The sequence below is a fragment of the Pempheris klunzingeri genome, chromosome 5 (genome assembly GCF_042242105.1).
Source record: "Pempheris klunzingeri isolate RE-2024b chromosome 5, fPemKlu1.hap1, whole genome shotgun sequence".
NCBI lineage: Eukaryota > Metazoa > Chordata > Actinopteri > Acropomatiformes > Pempheridae > Pempheris > Pempheris klunzingeri.
In genome coordinates this window covers 16,112,821-16,132,765 of record NC_092016.1, presented here as the reverse complement: position 1 = coordinate 16,132,765, position 19,945 = coordinate 16,112,821, and the positions used below count along the sequence as shown (strand labels likewise).

At 42.3% G+C, this 19,945-nt stretch overlaps 1 protein-coding gene across 2 annotated transcripts; it reads right to left on the bottom strand.

Annotated features, from left to right (window-relative positions):
* Positions 1-2,455: 2,455 nt before the first annotated feature.
* LOC139201474 (nuclear factor of activated T-cells 5-like) lies at positions 2,456-19,653 on the bottom strand. Of its 2 annotated transcripts, XM_070830799.1 has the most exons (12): positions 19,356-19,653; positions 11,928-12,056; positions 8,828-9,458; positions 8,473-8,656; positions 7,450-7,640; positions 7,162-7,334; positions 6,747-6,881; positions 6,589-6,641; positions 6,308-6,440; positions 5,776-5,960; positions 3,485-5,684; positions 2,456-3,313 (listed from the first exon to the last, which is right to left on the bottom strand). In XM_070830799.1, exons 1-12 carry the CDS (start codon positions 19,426-19,428, stop codon positions 2,922-2,924), a joined length of 4,479 nt encoding a protein of 1,492 aa, XP_070686900.1. In that variant the 5' UTR covers positions 19,429-19,653; the 3' UTR covers positions 2,456-2,921. The 2 variants fall into 2 exon arrangements, with proteins under 2 accessions (XP_070686900.1, XP_070686901.1); XM_070830800.1 differs by lacking the exons at positions 11,928-12,056; positions 19,356-19,653 and adding an exon at positions 10,016-10,081.
* Positions 19,654-19,945: the final 292 nt, after the last annotated feature.

Below are 19,945 nucleotides of genomic sequence, written 5' to 3'. Positions count from 1 at the left end.
GACCTACAGTTAATGGATGAGTCAAAGTGCCATTTGAGATGCATGACATTTAAAAAATAAAAGAAAGAAAGAAAAAAAAAAAAAAAGTAAGAGTACAAACAAAAACACACACACACACAAGAAACCTAGCCCATGTATTATGTCATACAGGTTGGGTAAAGTCAATGTTAGACCTGGAGAATTAAATTCCAACGTATTTGCTTCATGTCCACTTAATTACATTTCTAATTTCAGTCATACACTTCACAATAAACCTGCGCTTCATTTCAGGAAAAACATACCAGCAATGATATTCTGTGCTATGAGCATAACCCAAAAAAGTTTAGTTTTACAAAAATACTCTACATTTTGATACATGGATACAAAATTCTAAAAAAGATAAGTTACTTTAAAATGGATCACTAACAGCTGCAGGACAAAATAGTATGACTATGAAAATGTAAACAAATGCATATGTGAGCAATGCTATTCTACATTTGAATTATTCTCAAAAATTGGCTTTTTGATATAAGCTACTGGTTGTAGATATGGAAAGTACAGCAGTGTTATTTTGAATCAAAAAATAGAGTAATGTAATGAGAAATATAAAGTATCAAATTGGTGGAAATGTTAATGAGAGATTAACTGATCCATGAAAAAAAAAAAAAAAAAAAGTACCTTTACATATCTTTTATAAATCTTGTACTTGAACAAAACAACATGCATGAATGGCTATCCATGTAAGAGTTGCATAATTTAAAAGAGTAAGTACAAATGAGTAAACATTATGAGGGCGTTTGCGAGGAGGACAAGTATGAGACAGGATGACCACGATTCACAACAGGAGCTTTGGTATGCCTGGGTGCACTCCAGTCTGACCCCACAACAACAGCCAGCTCTCTAGACTCGACTCTGCTTTAAAACTAACAGATATTGTCAGTGCTATTGATAGAAGTATAAACTTATGTACTAACGTCGCATCAGAAGTGCCCATCACTCCTGCACATAGCACCATAGATAGAATCAAAATGGTGGCCTCTATGTAACAGAGATTTCATTTACCAGTGAGCCCCTGTTCACAACACAAGGGACGGGAACTGGATACCAACTTCACATGGTGCCAGCCTGCACACGGTACCAACACTGAGACAAAAACTTAAATATTTCAAACACAACACAAGGTAAAACAAGTCTCAAGTGACAGATTCAACAGTAAATAGTACAAATAGCAATACAATGAAAATGTTTCATTTCGATGCACAAACTAAATGAATCAGTATTTTAGGTGTTTTGTCAGTGTGTAAAACGCAAAGGCCTACTTACCACTCCAACACTGAGAAATGACAATGCTTTAGTGGGAATGGCTGTTTTTCTTTTTCTTTTTTGACAGACTTGACTGGACCACTGAGACTGAATACAAAGAGGAATTCAACAGTGAGCAGACATTCTATACAAAGTTGTCCTAGACCTCAAAAATATTCAGACATGACAAAATGTAAAAATGCTTGGTTAAGATGTGTTTACCTTTACAAAGACAACTGCTTTATGCTTTTTTCTGTTTTTTTGTTGTTGTTTTTTTAACTGGACGTTTCCGAGTACAAATTCAGCTGGGTCAGTAGAGAGCTGCGGACGGATATAAGGATTAGCTAAAGGTTATAAAGTGCTTGAGATAAAATGTTTATAAAACCACACAACACTCCGTTTCACTGGTGGACAGCTTCTTTCTATCCACATTAAATTGATAAAGGTTACCAACTTCTTCAAAACAAAAAACATACACACACTACATATTTGAATGCTTCTTAAAATTTCACCAAGAAAGCTTCTGCAGACCCAGTGATGAGGCCCGAACGTGTGAAAACACTGGGAGGTGCCAAAACGAAAGGCCGAGTCACATTATTAACCAGATTGAATCTCAGTTGCGAGTGTTTTAAAAGTCTCTCCTCTTTCCGAGCGCGGGGGAGTCTCCTGCAATACCACAATGTATTGGTACCCATTTTGGTAAGCGAGTTAATTTCATTTTTGTGGACTTGATATCCATCTTTAACTCTCCTGCAGCCATGCAAGCACATATGATGGCGGCCAAACATTCTACAAATGTACTTAATTTAATAGTCTTTACTCTTAGAGTAGATTTTAGTCAGATTGCTGGCATATGAAAACACAAGGTTTAAATTGCAAAAAAACATTACAATAATCATTAATTAGTTTCAGTTGAGTTGTTGTGACATTATTTCATCCCTGTTTTTATGCCTGGAGATCCCCCCCCTCCCCATTTTGCCGTCATGCCGCTCCACGTGACGAACAGACAAAAACGCAAATCACAGATTCTGCCTCTGAGTGAAGGGGAGGCTTAAAGTTCACACACTCACAAAATGAGATTCAGCCTGCATCTGACACTTCTGTGCAATCTCTTATTTAGTCCAAGGCTGGCTGTTTTATCTACTCTGCCTGCTCTTACAGACTCACACCATCACACCACTATTCCCCTGTTTGCCTGTGGCTGACATTCTTTATCCCTTTCCAGTTTTTTCCTCCAGACCTGGTAGGTTTTTAATCATCATCATCATCTCTTAGGCTCACATTATTAAAACACAAACAATACACTGCATTTCTGAGACTGATGGATAAAGCGGTTATTACAGGCCTCTCTCATCCTGCAAGAGGGGTAATAACAAAGGCGGATTCATCAATTCAAGGACAATGGCTGTATGATGGCTATAATTAATTATAAATATTCCATAAAACAAAGTTACATGGGCTCATAATTTGGGTTTTAGATAGAAGGGGCATTTAATTCTTAAATATTTAAATTTTTCTGATTTTTGTGGAATTGGCACAAAATACCACGCACCACCGTCTGCTTGTTGATTTAAGGATGTATAACATTCAGCTACATATCACTCACTCTCCTTAGTGCCCGCAAACAGTCCAAACATTTATCAATGCTTCTGTAGACTTTCCAGTAAGTCCTCAATCTTATCCATGTTGGATGCCTGCAGTTGATTCTGTAAGCTGCTCTGTATCTGTGTCTGTAGATTGGTCTGCATTGGAGTTTGCAGGCTTGTTTCTATGGTGGCCTGTAAACTGGACTGCAGAGCCGTTTGTGTGTTTGTCTGCATTGCATTGTGCAGGCTGGTCTGCATGGCGTTCTCTAAGCTGGACTGCATTTGTGCCTGAAGGGTGTTCTGCAAGCTGCTGTGCATGGTGGCTGGCATCTGGGGGGCAGTTTGGGCCATGGGCTGGTCCAACAGAGGCTGCATGTGACTGGAGTTCTGGGGCTGGCTCTGAGCTGGCAGGGTGGGCCCGGAGGAATTGAGCAGCTGGGGTGAGTCTGGAGGAGACAAAATGGATATAATTACTGTCATTAAACAGTTGGTAAAGGCACTGGCAGTGGCACTGGAGCAACGCAGGGAGCATGTACATGTATGAGCAAATATGTGGTTTGGGAAAACAAAAATTCAACACAGTTACTCTGATTTACTGAAGACCACAATCGTCTTACCATTCTGGATGCCAAACACAAACAGGTTGGCCTGTCCTTGTGGAGCCACATTCCCACCCACATTTGTCTGGAAAAGCTGCTCTGGGGGCTGCTGGCCAGGGTTGGCTACCACACCCACACCACCCTGTACTACAAAGATGGTTGTGCCAGGGGCCGGAGCCTGGCTGTTCAGCTCCTGTGAGCCAATAGTGCTCTGCAGGCTGGAGAGAGACGTCTGTGGCAGGAACAGCTCCACGGGTTGATTGCTCCGCATGCTGCTGGAGCTCGGGCCCACTTGCATTGGCTGCTGTTCCTGGAACAGGTTCTGCTGTTGGTTCTCAGTGGACGTCGAGTTGCTGCCTGAGGAGCTCTGGTCTTGGAAGGACATGGGCTCTGCTGAGTCTGGCTGAGGGATTCCAACGCTAATGCTCCCCAGAGGGGAAGGGCCTTGGGTCTGGGTACTAAAGAGAATAGTTGGGGGAATAGCCTGGGGATTTAGATCTGTGGTGCAGAGGAGCAGGCCTGTCTGCTGTGGTTGGGAAAGCTGGCTCTGGGGGCCAGGGTTAGCCTGTGAGTGGTTTGGTATACTTTGGAACAGGGAGCCCTGCTGGCCCATTGGAATCTGTTGTGGCTGTTGTTGGTTCTGCTGTGGAGACTGCTGCTGCTCCATGGGGGTGCTCTGCTGCTGCATTTGGGAAAGTTGAGCTTGGGGTTGATTCTGAAACATTGCAACAGACTGGGGCTGGTTGGACGTCTCCATGGAAGAGATAAATGCCAGCTGCTGCTGCTGCTGCTGCTGCTGTTGCTGGGGCTGAGGATTTGGGGACAGGTATAGTGTTGACCCTGTGGACTGCTGCTCCGAGTTGAGGCTGCCACCAGTCAGAACGGTCAGTGTATTCTGGAGAAGGGCAGCCTGGACCTGCTGTTGGGAGCCCTGGGTCTCAGCCAGGGGCCTGGGTGACTGGAAGAGCTGCTGTGGAGGAGATGTGTGGGATGGAGGCTGTGTTGGGAAGCTGGTCTGAATGGTGAGCAGATCTCCAGCCTGTTGAAGGAGGGACACTGGCTGCTGTACTTGGGAGGAAGAGTGGATCTGAGGCTGAAGCAGCTCGGCCTGAAGGTGCTGCTGTAAATTCTCCAAGACCTGCTGCTCTTGCAGTTGCTGTTGCTGCTGTTGCAAGTTGCTCAATGCTTGATTTTGCTGCTGCTGTTGCTGCTGCTGCTGTTGTAGCTGATGCTGCTGTAAATTGGTAAGTATTTGGTTTTGTTGTTGCTGATCTTGAAGTTGGATGTTGTTAAGGACTTGCTGTTGCTGATTTTGCTGCAACTGTTGTTGCTGTTGAATATTCTCCATGATTTGTTGCTGTTGGTCTTGTGGTTGTAATATAAGTTGCTGTTGGATTTGCATGTTTCCAAGAACTTGCTGCTGCTGTTGCTGCTGTAAGTGTTGCTGTTGTTGTTGATGCTGAAGGTTACCAAGGATTTGCTGTTGTTGCTGCAGTTGTTGATGCTGTTGAAACTGCTGCTGCATTTGTTGTTGCTGCTGCTGTTGTTGTTGTTGTTGTATCTGCTGTTGCTGTTGTTGTTGTATCTGCTGTTGCTGTTGTATCTGTAGCTGTTGCTGTGTCGATAATGAATTATCTGTGGTTCCCAAGCGAAGGCTGTTCATGTTCTCCTGAACGTGCTGCTGAAGGGAGTCTGCAGAGGGCGTGGGACTGTACAGCACAGAGTTCAGCTGCTGCTGGGCTACGGCCGCCTCCAACACCTGCTGGAGTGTGGTGTTACCTCCAGCCTGTAGCTCCCTTACTGCCCTCTCTAGCTGGGCGACCCCTTCCTGGGGGAACAGGGGCACCTGTGACTGTTGTGGCTGGGGCTGAGAGGGAGGTGCTATCTGGGGCATGGCCACGACTACAACCCCTCCACTATTATTGGAACTCTCAGGAGGCAGGCTGTCCTGAGGGTCTCTGAGGAATTGCTGAGGGACTTCTGGTGTCACAGGGGGGATTGTAGTATCTCCTGACACTGGGAAGGTTGTTGTGGGAGCAATGTCTTGCTTTTGTATAGAGCTGAGAGACTCGAGGCTAGGGAAAACAGGGGGCGCCTGGGGAAGCTCCACATCTTCAGGTTGTAGGGGCATTGGGCTCTGAAAGGTCTCCCCACCTGGATGAGGACTAGAGCTGAGCTCCAGGGTCTGTTGCACTGAGACAAGAGGGTCGGGGGATGGCTAAGAAAAGAGAGGAAACAAAAATGTCACCAACTGTAATTCCGAAGCAGATATATTGATTCCACTTGTTTAACAATGAATGGTATCTTACCTTAAAGACATCTGTGGGTGGTGGATTGCTCGACACTTCCATTGGTGTGTCCTCTTGCCGTTTAGAAGGTGGACCAGAGCAGTCAGGTCGCTCAGAAGATATAGATTTGATCTGGTCATCAAATATACATGTCTTGACCAGGGAGGGTCCCTCAGTTTTTACTGCCCGGACATTTGAGTTATCACCTGAGGGTAAGATTGGAAAGACAGGATTTGCTTTGTGTATTTAAGAAGACTAAGCAGCTATTTGAAGTCCATACCTTTGAGCTTCACCGTTTATTAACCTTTCATGGTGTATTGTGATTGAAGTTTCTGTCATAAGTCATTCATGAATTCTGGCATTTCAGTAATACTTTAATCTTTCATATAAATGCATTTGCTGTAATTATGGATTACTAGGTTAGCCACAATCATAAAGCCCTATCTACACCACTTTGGAAATTGCCCACAAAAAGCCTCTAATTCCAAGGAGAATGTCCCCATGTGGGGTACAATTTTCAAACTGGGCATGGCACTTGAGCTGGTGACTTTACCTGATTCTGGTGTGTAGCTGAAGGGCTGGGCGTCATGTGATTTACCAGCATTGGTCATCACAAAGATTCCCACAGAAACTGGAGAACTGATTGACTGGTTATGGAACGGTGGGACTGTCACTATCAAATGGTTCTGGAAAACATTAGAGGTCCAAAAGGGCAGTCACATTTAGTAAAATCTCATGAAAACTCTGGTCAACCAAAGCAGGCAGGTTTGATACATCTGCTTACATTATTCACACAGAAAAAGAACAATATACATATCATTCAGTTGGATTTACCTGATGGAAAAGGTCCATGTCAATCTTTGCCTCAGCCTGCCAGGAATTATCATCTACAAATAAAACAAATACTTTGTTATTCTTCCATTCATGGAAGGTTAACCAGCAGAAACTGTGAGACACAATTAACACTGATGACACCAAGTTAGCTACACCACCTGCAATGTTCTCCTGAAAAATAACTTTGGTTCCTTTGAGGAAGTTCTTTCCAATGATGAAAACTTCCTCTCCTCCTCTCACTGTGCAGCTGTGAAGACTCTTCTTCAGGATCTCTGGCACCCCTGCTGGCTGGGCTGGAGAATGACACAGAATCAAAACTCACATGATGTTTTGCTAGTGTTTCCCAGAGGGCATGTGAGAAACCTTAAAACAGAAAGAAAGGATGTTCTATGGTCTGATGAGACCAAAACAGAGTTATATGGCCATCATCATAAATACTTGATGCATGTTTGACAGAAGCCAAACACCACACTTTACTGGAAACACAGCAGTCAGCCTCATGAAGCCTGCTGGTGGCTGTTTGTAGCTTTAGGCAGATGTTGACTTAGTTCATGTTGTGCCTGAACTACTCACTGCAGAGGATGGGTGATGAGGGGACCTGCAAAGTAAGCACCGATCCATCAGATTGGGGGATGCTGACTCTGAAGGCCAGCCTGGCACGCGTGCTCTTTTTCTTGGACCCTGCTACACCAATGCGGGCCTCCACATCTGCATTACGTAGCTTCAAAATTCCTACACAGTCCACACTGTACAAAAACAAAAAAAGATGGGGAAAGCATGATTAACTCACCAAGTACTTCTTAAACACCAACACTATAACCATTAATTGATCCCAAATTATCTGCAAAAATAACCCCTTACGCGAGTGTCATGTCATTGCTGGGCTCCAGAGGGATCTCAATAACAATGGTGCCCTCTATGTCCACCTCCTTGCAGGCAGTGGTGTTGCGACCTGTAACTCTGCATGCCTGGTAGAACCCGTGAGGCTTCACTCTGCCGGCATCATTCGCTACAAACACCTGCAGCACAACTGGTTCACTCACTCCCTCCAACTGGGGACAAAAAAAAGAAAAAGAAAAGGCTTTGTACATAAATAACTACAAACTTTACTAGTAAAAAAAATTTGCACTCTATTAAAGAATGAAGTTATTTTAAACCCAAAGCACACTGGTCAGGGGGTAACTGCTAAATGCAAAATGAGTCATGCGTCCGTACTAAAACATCCATATTAAGCAATAAGAGTACCACAAAAACCAAGCTTTCTGAAAAGTGCTGTGTAATGTGTGGCTGCTTGCCATGGTTACCACAAAGTGTCAGTTCTATCTTCTCTCTTTACCGATCTCACCAAATTATTATTCGATTATCTAGGATATGATTACTATTGTACGTATGCACTGGTGAATTTCAGTGTTGTTTCGTCGAGTGCTTGACCCTTTGCACACAGTAACATCCGGAAACTGCTCAACACAGCCACCAGTTTATCTGCTGGTCACTAAGTAGCCAAAGTGGAGCCGTCATGGGTCAAGTGCCTTAACAGTAATGAAGTGCAGGCGCTATTCTTTAACCTCCCTTCCACATTTGTCAGTAATAGGTAAAGTTACTACAGGATGACCTGGGTTTCTATTATTTCTCCTCTGAAAATATGGTCTTGTCAAATAATATAGCAGATTTCACAATTTGAAAAATGATTAATAAATAAATAACGTAAGATTGAAGTAGCATAAAACAGTCGTGCTCATTGGCATTGATATCAATCAATGAGTAAATGCTTCCGATATGTCTGATCATTCTCTTGTGGCATTTTGGACTCATTCAGTCAGCTCCAACATAAGTGTTCATATTTCTCCTGTGTCGAGAAGCAGCTGGTGGCCTTCTTTGTCAAACCTTGACAGTGGGGAATCCCTGCTGTGTGCGGTCTTTGACAGAACCTCTGCTGCCCTCGGTCAGATAGCGAGCTCTGTGCTGGGTCTCTGGCTGCACCAGGATCTTTAGCTCCTTCCCATCACTCCTCTGGGGGAACTGAGTAGACAGTGACCCCCCCTTTGCTACAGTCCCTGACTCAAGAGAGCTGCAGGGCAAAAAAAACAAAACAAAACATGATGACATTAATATGACGTCCACAAATTAGATTATCCAAGACAAACTAAATGAAACGACCTTTACTGTATCTCCACAGAGGGACAGAGGTACTGTGAGTTTAAATGCTGACAGAATGTGCATTGGACGAGGGTCACCCCACCTGGCTATGGAACTGGTCTTGTCTGTGCCCAGCTGGGATAGGACAAAGTGAGGGGCTTTGGCGCTGTCAGCATCAAACACATCCATGCTGTCCTCCGGAGGAGCAGGCTTGGGGCCGGGCCGCTGACGAGGGGTGCGTTTTCTAGACTTGCGCGGGACCTCTGTGTTGTCGTTGTAGGAGATGGAGCTGATCAAGCTAAAGTTGGAGAGGGAGTCGTCAGCCCACATGCTGCTGCTATGCTCTGAGTCTGGACCTGGTGGACCAGATACGGCAGGCTCCTCTTGGCAAGACATCTGGCTGTCGTCAAAAAGGTCCTCAGGTGGCGGGGATATGCTCAACACAGGCCTCCGCTTGGATGGGGTGCTTTGAGGCTGCTGGACTCCTAGCCCTGACAATACTCCTGACCCTATGTCACCTGTTGCAGCGTTTGCTCCACTGTTGCCTCTGCTGGGGGCAGATACAGCACCCTCCATACTGTGCACCTCTGAAGCTCCTGCTCCATCCCCTCCAGTGGAGTGGAGATGCTGGGGAACCTTGAGATGGTCTGAGGATGAGGTAGAGGAGCCAGTGGATGGGACTCCCATGGCCAGGGAGGAAGAGGCAGAGGGGCTGGGGGTGGAGGAGGTGGCATCTGTAGTAGTATATACAGATAAATTAGTTAGTGCAGATGTTCAGCACAGAGCAGGCTAGCAGTCCCATTCAAGCAGCTGAATTTGTGCATGATTTGTATTGATTTCCCCTCTTCCCAACTCTAATTTCAACAGACTGTTGTGGGTTACATGCTCTCACTGTGCATGCGAGAGCTGTCAAGCATTGATTAAATATTCTGAAGTTAAAGTTGAGAAGGGTACTATAGGTCCCATAATGTTTTGATTCCTACAAAACCTTTCTCAATTAAAATCAATGTGACAAAACTGACATGCTTTGTTTACAAAAACAAAAGCAAGCTACAAATTGTTACATACACATTGCCAGAAAGAAACACAACAAAATCTGGTCAAACTTTCTTGTACAGCCAAATTTGCAAGCTGGTAATGTGGCGCCAAATCAAATTTGCCAAGGTTGCCAGGGTTACAGTACAGTTTGTGCAATGTGCATTCAGTAGTTAACAGTAGTTTGCGCATGCCAATTGGAAGATTTGGTTGGGACTGAGCGTAGCCATGGAGACAGAATAAACAAGCCTCTGACCTATGGAGCAGTGAACTGCAGACCATTTTATATGCAGACACTCCCTGCCTCAGAGGGAACTTCCTGCAATAAAAACGAGACAGCCAATGAGCAACAAGAGAGCTGATCATTCAAGATTCAACTTCTGTCAATCAGTAAATTGGATGAGTTAATACACTGAAGGAAGGAGTAACTTTTGAAGCTGATCATTTATAGACATTTTGAAGCATGTGTATTTGGTTAATGATGACCTGAAGGACATTACAGTAGTCATGCTTTTGATCAGCACTGCTTAGGGCCAACTGGGTCAGACAGAATAGTTAAAAGGTAGCATTAACAAGAGCTCTCTTTCTCCAACACGACCATGGCCAGTTAGTTTGCTCTCTAGATGAAACTCAAGACTAGAATCCTTCACAGTTACAGCAGATGTTGGCTGCCCTGAACCATGATCCAAGATCAGACCATATTCCTTTGGTTTGCTAAATGATATTTATAAGACAGTCCGACGATTGTTAGGGGCAACTTCACTGTTTCGTAATGAGACAGAACCTTCATAATTACTGAAAATGTCAGCTGCTTTGAAACATGGGAGTAGAAGATTAATCATTTAACTGCAGAGCTCAAACAGTTTGAAACCTCAATAAATTATCAGATGACCTACTCTTGTATGAGTGTGTGTGAATGACAAATGTGCATAGGCTGTTTCTGCTTTAGGCACTTGTTAATGCCTCTAAAAACAAAACCTAACTATACTGTGACCTTCACTGGGATGCGCTAATTCAAAAGTGCTAACACAACACAGAGACACAGGAACACAACATAATGTTCTATCATGGGAGATGTCTGAGATGACTGCTCAAGCCAAAGGACATTATCAGGATCAGCAGTACTGGTTATTCTGTATGTGGTTTTGCTGCCTCTGTGAAGCTGGACCACCTAAATATATTCTTAGCTTCCTAAAAAGCCAAGTGAGAGAAAGAAAAAAACAAAGCTTTGAGCACAAGCATCACAGGGGAAGGTGCTGCAGAGGAAATGAGTGAAATGAGAAAGAACAAGCTATGTTAGCATGCTGTTAATGCAAACTCAACATTTCTTGGAGTTGTTATCCAGAGAAAAGCTTTCCAGGAAAAGAAAACTGTATGACTTTCATCACATAGAAGCCATTAAATCATAGTCACTGACACTAGTGTGGTATAGATTAGTTCCATATTAATTGAGTTTAGAAGCTGCTCTACAACTATATTCAGAGATTTGTAAAAATATCTCTTTTTTAATTTTCTTTTTTTTTTTTTTTTTAAGTGAAGAGCTGTAGGCATTTATTGCAGTTTCTGTGTGGGTGAATATCAAAGGCCAACACACAAGAGTCAAGGTAAGCATGGCCTCTTCCTATGCTGCTGATTGGATTGTAAGAGAAGATGTTCATCACACAAACATCTATAATTACCTAACAGGGTCACCAACAACAGACAGCCTTATCCCAGGCAATGACACAACACACCTACACTAATTGGTGCTCTCTTTAATACAGCACAATAATGGAAAAAATGACAATCCAAAAGTATATTTCAATACAGCTCGAGACAAACTGTAAAAATCAGCTCCAACTCTCCGTCCCACCCTCCAGATGGTACCACTGTAGCTTTGTGGAACCAGCAAAATCCCTGATATACCCAAGTGAAATCTAATATGCCTGTACCTTCTCATGCCAGCAGTATTAAAAGACCTGAGCTGACACACAAATACTATTCCAGACCATATAAATCTCAAACAGTCACAAATACTAACTGTCTCAAAAACCGGTGAAAGGGTGAAGTTGCCCCCAGACACTGATAATAGGTCATATTAGTTTCTTCACCCCAACTGTTTGGGGAATAGTATGGGAAGGGAAACTGATCCCAGATCATGGTTTTCATGGACTGAGCAGGTAGCTCACCTGAGGCTAAGGCTGCAGAGGGGGGAGGTCCCGCCTCTCCCCCACTCTTCTGGCTCATGGTGGGTGGGTCTGTCTGGGTGGACGACGGCTGGAGCTGGAGCTCTTTGGGGAGGAGGTCATATACCGACTCTGTCATAGAGGATGAACAGGAGAAGATAAATTAGGTTCTGAAAAACATAAATCAGATTGAGGTTTATTACAAGACCAAATATCTAGAAAATGGTGTCTGCTTTTCACAAGCAGACTTTTTTGAAGTTTGAAGTGCTTTCATAAATGAAGCCCACCAAAATTCACAACCTTTTTGTGGAGGACAAAATATCTGCTTTTGCTGTCACTTTAATGATTGTCCAAGAAGTTAAACCCGTTGAACGCCGGGCATTCCCCAGTCATAAATAGGACCTCAAAGCCTCCATACCAGGCAACCATTATACCAAAAAATGAAGCCAAAGGAGGGTGGAGGGTGGAGCTACATGCTGATTCCTAAAATGTTCCACCTGCACTGAACTAAATTCATAAAGATACAACTTCTCTTTTGAATACATTTTCTTCACAAAATCTAATGGTGTCAGTTGTTAATTTCACTTGTTCTGACATAAACCTGGTGGTAAAAACAAAACTACTACTGTATCTCGCTCAGGTTTGCTTGTTCTCTTTCAAATAATATTGGAAGCAACTCTTTGGACACGACAGTAAACCTCGGTCTCAAGTTTTTTCCCCCCACATATGCAAAAGAATCTGCAGCAAACACTTTCACAACACAGGCTATGTTTTGATAAACTAATTTAGCCTCCCATGGGATTCAGCGTAAGAAGACCCACCGAAACATTTCTTGATATTTGATAGTAACAGCATTCCTAGAAGACTATAACCAACCACTGCAGCTACAGTAAGCCGCATCTGATGGTAGATAAACACATGATTAGGTAGTCTGGTTGCTAAGAAACAGGGACCCATCAACACCCTGACATGGATATTTCAGCTGTGCATTGGCAGCACCCAGCATGTGTAGTAGTCATCTGATACTCTGCTATGACTTAGCACCAGCAGAATGGTGAAACTGACAAGACACATGATCTCGCACTTCTGTGACGTCAACGGCGCTGTTGAAGGAGTGACAATACAAAGTCACCACAGTTCACACAAAGAACTACACAGTGCTCTTGTTCACACAGACGGACAAAACTTAAAGCATCGAGGAGGCCAAATCCATGCTCTCTGTTGATAAGAACAATAAAAACTTGTTTATCTATCCAGAGGGCTTGGAGATATGGTCTGCAGCAAATCCCATTACAACAATGCTGAATGACACTAGCTTTGTGGTGCTCCAAGTGCCAAAAAACGACATTTACATCAACAATGTTCCTTTCCAAACATAGTAATAATTGACAGATCTTGTTGTGATGTTTCCGATGCAGGTAATATGTAGTAAAATGTAGCTCTTGTTGAAAACAAGATCTGTAGACTACAGTCAGTTACCATGTAATTTTGTGAACCGTCCCTTTTAAAAACAGACAAACCATAACGTTTTTATACATCTTTTACAATTGAATGTCCAACAAAAGATCACTATAAACCTATGTATCTTGGACTAAAGCCCATATAATAAACTTTAATGTGGTCTTGAAGCAAATAGCAAAGTGTGCATCATCCTCACTGTAACCGTCCATCTGTGTCTGTTGTGCTTTGTTCATGGTCTGAAGAGAGTGAGTCTTTGTGCATGGCTGTATTACAGATTGACTGGTAACCCGACATGACCTCAGTCCTGACTATTATCCCTTTCGCACAGGAGATGTGTGTGTGATTTGTGTCTACTGAATGTGATTTCAACGCGCCTGGAACCCATTCAAATGCAACGAAGAGCATTCACGTATGAACGAATGTCATCACCATTCAGACTTGCACTACATCTGCAACAGTGGGCCATTACATGTATATTCCTGCCACGAAACAGATTGGCATTATATAAAAACGATAATAGGAATGCCAGTTCACTGAGCTGGGGATCTTCTGACTCAGGCGGGGTAACATCTAGCTAAAATGGAAGTAGTCTCCATCTGTTGGTCCTTTGATTTTCTCGATAACCGTTCATCCCATCCACTTCACATGTGGTGGGTGTATTGCTGAAGACCCAAGGTAGCGCAGTGTTGAGTGCGAGCTCCTGAGATCTACGGGACATAATTATTTGCAGTGCAATACTACGGCCCAAAGTATGCAAAGTGTACAGTATTGAGTGGGGACCTTTGTTGTCCCAGTACATTTACGAACAGATGAAGAAAGAGAGACCAGAGATGTTATTTTGAAGAAAACTCACACATTGCGTTAGCGTCAGTGATTGACTTTCGGAATGAACTCTTTTCTTCCCAGAAATATCCTGGTCCAACATAGTTAGCTGTTAACAATGACCTTGGATGGATCTGTAACTTCATTGAGGCCATAAAAAGTTAGTGTGAGCTTTTGCACCCAAATGATGTGTAAACTCTGCTAGGGGACGCAACTATGTCATGGCAGGTGTAGCACTCAGGACCTAAGGAAGCGCAGTGTCCAGTGTGAAGTTGTTTGAATGAGAGATACTTGAGGAAACCACAAGCAGCAATACTGGAAGCTGAACTATTGACTGCACTAGTGGGTAAGAAAGCCAGTTTGGTTGATATGTACCGACCAGATGAAAAAGAGTCAACGCTGGGTTAATCCGTGTCATTGTGCTAGTTTCAATGGGGCATAAGTCATTTGCTCTCCGTGGGTGCTCGCAGGTCACAGAGCAAAGCAGCAGCGCAGGCACAGAAACTTCCATTTGAGATTTAATTCTAGATTCAATTTTAAAAACACATTTGATTGCCTGTAGTTTCTGCTTTTACACATTTCCTACCCTGCTCTAAACCGGGCCATTTTGTTAAATTAAAAGCAGATCAACCCTTAGATCTGAGCCATATCAAAATATAAAATCCACAAGAACTCTGGTCGAATGATCCAAGGTCAGCAAAGACAGTAAAAAGATGATTTCACATATTGTCAATTGTTATTTTAATATAAGTTTTGCTCAGACATGTTAACTCTAAATTAGTTTATTCAGCCATTGTTTTTCCATGGGATTCTGCATCAGGACACATGCACTAATTTATAGTAGCAAATTCTTATGTCAGAAATAAACTTCATCCATAAACTTTCAAGTCTAATGTTGTAGGATGTTCTCCAAATTGAAAACCAGGAAACTAAAATTCAGAGCTATACAATGCTGAAACTTCCCCTTAGACATTTACTTCAGTGCTGTCTCAGCATACAGGATTTACTCCAAATGTTGTTTACTTCATAGTTTTAATTTTTTCCCATTCTCAACAATTACATTGTCAGGAAAAATAAATGAATGAATGCTACTACATTAGGGACATTTTATGGTGTGAAAATGGGGAAAATCTCCATAGAAGCTTATCAACCATAAGTGACAGAGGTGACGGTGTTTCCCAGCCACACATTCAGCATGTTTGTTTATGTGCACTAATAAGTTTAGTATAGTTACATATCATATTTAACCTACTTATCCAAAACACACAAAGCCTAAATTGATAAACATCTATTTTTGGTATATAATTTGTATCAATTTGGGTATGTAAATGAACAGTTTGGATTTCATTCAGTGTTTTGAATTTTCTCATAAACCAGACTGCCTGGGGAGTGAACAGCATGCAAAGCAGTGTTTGTAAATACAAACTAAGGCGTGGTGGTAGGGAATTTAAGGAAAATAATCAACAAACCTTAATAATAAACACTTTTTCAATTTTCTGACACAAGCTCATATTTAAGTTTTGGTACCTATATCAAACAATACTATTAATACCTTTCCTGAGTATAAAACACATTTCCCAACAAAAGCTTTTCAGCCAAAGGAAACAAGCCAAACATCTCAAGCGCACATGTAAATTCCTGTGAAATTGCTAATAGTCACAGCAGAACACAAAAAGACTCAGATGAACGGTTTGGTGCTCAATTTTGGTACTTGATGGTGTTTGATGTTCCTTTCTACTATCACATCATGTTTAGGACTCAAAAAGGGACTGAGCTTTGACACAATGCTCTATTCATCAACATAAAATAAAACTCTGACAAAGTCTCTTAATTTTCCCTCATTTGTTTTGTGGACAGGTTACCTTCCTGTGAATGAATAAACATCTTAATTACACTGTTTGTTTTACAGGAACAAAGTAACCCTTGTAAAGTAGAGTAACCCTTCACAGAGGATTACTTTACAAGAGAAAATATAAGGCTGGTCTTGACTCAGATAAACCTCTGTTGAAAAGAAAAAAAAACTTCCCTCGTGTGAATACTGCACACCGAGTGTGTTCAGGGAATGGATTTTGCTGTTGCTCTTTGCTTTTATAGAAGTCAGATGACATCTGTACACATTTATGTGCACAGCTCTACAAGCTTGTCAAAGTATGCCCAAAAAAGTAGGCTGCAACACACAAGCCAGCCAGGGGGCGGACTGACTTTAACCTACACTTAGAACAATTAAATTACCTCATCTCACAGTTATGCACTGCTCACATTACACATGCCTTAAAGGTTTTGCCAAATGGCAAGGCCACCAGTCCATTTTTATTCTTTGCAGCTGGCTTGGGGCTAACATGGGGGATGACAGATGAATAGACAATTCACGAGGGCGATGTTTTTGTTGCAAATGAAAAAATATGCAGACCAAGAATGTTACTCAGTGCCCAATAATGGCTGCTTTAATTACACTCTTGAACACATAACGATATGCTCAAGCCAGCGTACAGACAAAGGAGCTACTCACTGCACTCAACCACAAAGAATGCCATTTTGGGATATTTACACCATCTCTGTTTACCTTGAAACTGAATTATACTGGCATGGAATGGCTGGATACTCTATTTGATTCTCCACACGCCTGCGTATGTAGTTCAGATGAATAAAACAGATGAGTGGTTTCAATTTAAGATACAAATCAAGCCATACTATGTACATCTAGTTTTACTGCACTAGCTTACAAAGGTGCAGTGAATAAACAAACACTAACAGACACGGATGTGTCAATAAAAGTTATGAGGCAGCATGCTTTTAAAGTATTATTTCCAGAGGGGCTTTGTTTGTTCTCATGTGTCTCAGGTGACTGACAGTAAATGAAACCTAATGGATGCATTCACTGATATGAATACACTCAGTTCATACAAAATGGAATAACAGAGCAGAACACAAATAAACCCAGATTTCATGTTCACAATGATTAATGTTGCTCTTGGCTGGGTTGTCCTCATAATGCACAAAAAATGAATGACAGACAACAAATGACTTGCTCTGGAGCTGCAAAATGAGCCCTAATTGCTCTTTAAGGGTTGATTCACAGATATTTTCTCATTTACTGCATGAAGTATAATTTCATGTAGACGGTTTTGGTTTTATTTATCCAGTTTCACCAATGCCTGCTGCTTCCCCAATGCAACGAAGGTGAATGCAGTTTCATTCTAACACTAAATGCTAAAAAACTACATCAATTCGAAGCAACATCTTTCCAGAGTCCACATTCTCTAGATAATCCACAGATCGCACTGTGGACAACAATGGAATCTAATTGTTAATAAATTCATGTACGTTTTTTCCGTACTCACTGAGCCTGTGCTGTCTTTTTGGATATTCTAGCCATCTAAATGAAAACACATGAAAAGGGGAGGATGATAAGATTATCTAAAAGCCGTCCTGCAATGATAAAATATTTGTGCAATAAAGCTAACGTGCTAAATCACATTATATTTCCACATGAAGCTGGAGGGAAAAAATATTGATGATGCCAGATAGATAACCCTTTGACAGGATTTTGTTTTCTCTAACTGAATATTTCACAACATTGGATGATATATTTATTGTCTCTCATGCTTAAAATTAGCTTGGCAGTTTGGCAGTGAATGCCCAATAAAGTTGACAGTGATTTTTATTGGTAATATATATTTGGTTTGACTAACTTGTATTCAAAGGCCTTTTGCCATTCATATGAACACACTAAAATTCAAATCAATGTTATGACTACACAAATCCAGGAGAGCAGGCAAATGGGGTATCATGCACCTGCTAAAAGACCAGGCACCCAAATACTTATTACATTATCACTACTCATATTTATTTTCCACTTTTAAGAGATCAGGGTTCAGTAGGCCACTAGTGAGTTTTCACATTTGACAAATTTTTTGCCAGAGAAAACTAAATCAACTAAATAGTGCAATGTATTCTGGCAGGCCAAAATGCAACTTGGCTAGTTGACCCTTCTCCCTCATACAGTCTGAAGTACATTTGGTGTCCCAATAGATCTTTCATGAGCACCCAATTACTGAGATATAAATAAGGGGTCATCATGTGACACAGTGTGACCATATGGCAGGCTCAACTGAGTATTTCAGGGTCACCACTTTCTGCTGCCTCATGAGCATCCTATACATAGCAGCTAGACAGATGTGGGATCAGCAACGGACCTCCAACGGCAGGCAGGTAAAGATTGTATTAAGTATAAAATGCAATTTGATAACCTCAAGTGATCAAAATGTGGACTACATCTGAGACAAGGGGGCAGAATAATCAAAACAATCAAAACGCAGTAATCCATGACGTGCAGTTGACAGCTAGTATGAAAGCACTTAACCCAGCTGACCACAAGAGTTAACGGTCTGGTCCCTTGATGATGCAGCAACACCCTCTTAACAATAACATACCAGTTGTCTGACATGTGTCCAATAGAAGAAACGCTGGCTCCTGCCCCAGTGACCCCTCATCCTGACAGGGAGAATGCCATGTCCTGCAGCTTTGAAGTGCCACTACCTGCATTCTTTGTGTGAAACCAGAGACCAGGAGGACAACTCTGGCTCCAACCCACCCATGAACCAAAACAACAGCGAAACGGTCACTACACAAAATTACACAAGGAGGACAAACGAACCAGCACACGTGTACTACATTTCGTCCTTGCCTCGTGATATAAACATGACACACACACACACACACCTCTGCAAGACTTATGTACGTTAAACCAATGAACAATGTGGTGGCTGGAGAGCGACCTCACGCAGCTGTGGCTAGCTAATAGTATGCACCTAACATAATGCTAAGCCATCAGACCACTAAATAATGACAAATCAACCACATCGATATGTTTTCACGTAACTCTGGTATGAATAAAAGACCAACATAGCGTATCGCGGTCTTCCCCGCGTGTGACACGGACAGCTAACCAGCCAGGTACTCGCCAACACACAAACCAAACGCAGCTAACTAACTAAGCTAGCTAGGCTAGCTAACAGGAGAGACGAAGCTAACTACTGCTAGCTAGCAGCTTAACATGAGCTGTTAAGACATTCATAATGCTTCCGATTAATCCAGGACAAAACGGGTTAGTGTTGTCATATTAATCTTTATTTAGTAAAATCTTACCTTTTGAGTATAGAGATTTGGGGGAATTGAGGTCGAGATCCGAGCTAAGGAGGGATATAAAATCAGAGGGCATCGCAGCGCTTCATCGAGGGGAGGGGAAGCGGACACTCTTTAGAAGAAACGAAGTCGGCAGCTTTTGGCCAATAAATATCACGTTTTACAAGCGGAATGTGTTAATATACAGAGTATAACATCGAAACAATCTTAAGGCGACAAAAACAAAACTTTCAATGCCAAAAAAACCGTTCACTAGCACGTCTCACGTTGGTGTGAGTGTGTCTTTGCTGAGAGGAGACACATTTCGTGCTACGTTGAGACGAACACACACAAACACACACTTGCCTACAGTTGGTCAGCCCACCCCCTGGCCCCGCCCCTTTCTGATGTCCGTGGGCATGCGCAGTGGCGCAGTGGACCTCCAACCACCAAAGTCATGGTTTGTTATTATTATTGTGGGTCACCTGTATTTTTGATTTATGAAATGATGCCAGTGTTGATTTTATCATTTTCACCCTGGGTAGATGTGACACCAAGTTGAATCACTTTTGGGAAAATGTTTAGATTTTCCAATTTGAAATTCCAACATTATG

Coding starts and splice junctions, on each gene's coding strand:
- LOC139201474 (XM_070830799.1), bottom strand. CDS start 19,428: ATGCCCTCTGATTTTATATCCCTCCTTAGCTCGGATCTCGACCTCAAT. Junction 8,657..8,827: donor AAGACCAGTTCCATAGCCAG/GTGGGGTGACCC, acceptor TTTGCCCTGCAG/CTCTCTTGAGTCAGGGACTG. Junction 5,961..6,307: donor CAGCTACACACCAGAATCAG/GTAAAGTCACCA, acceptor TCTTACCCTCAG/GTGATAACTCAAATGTCCGG.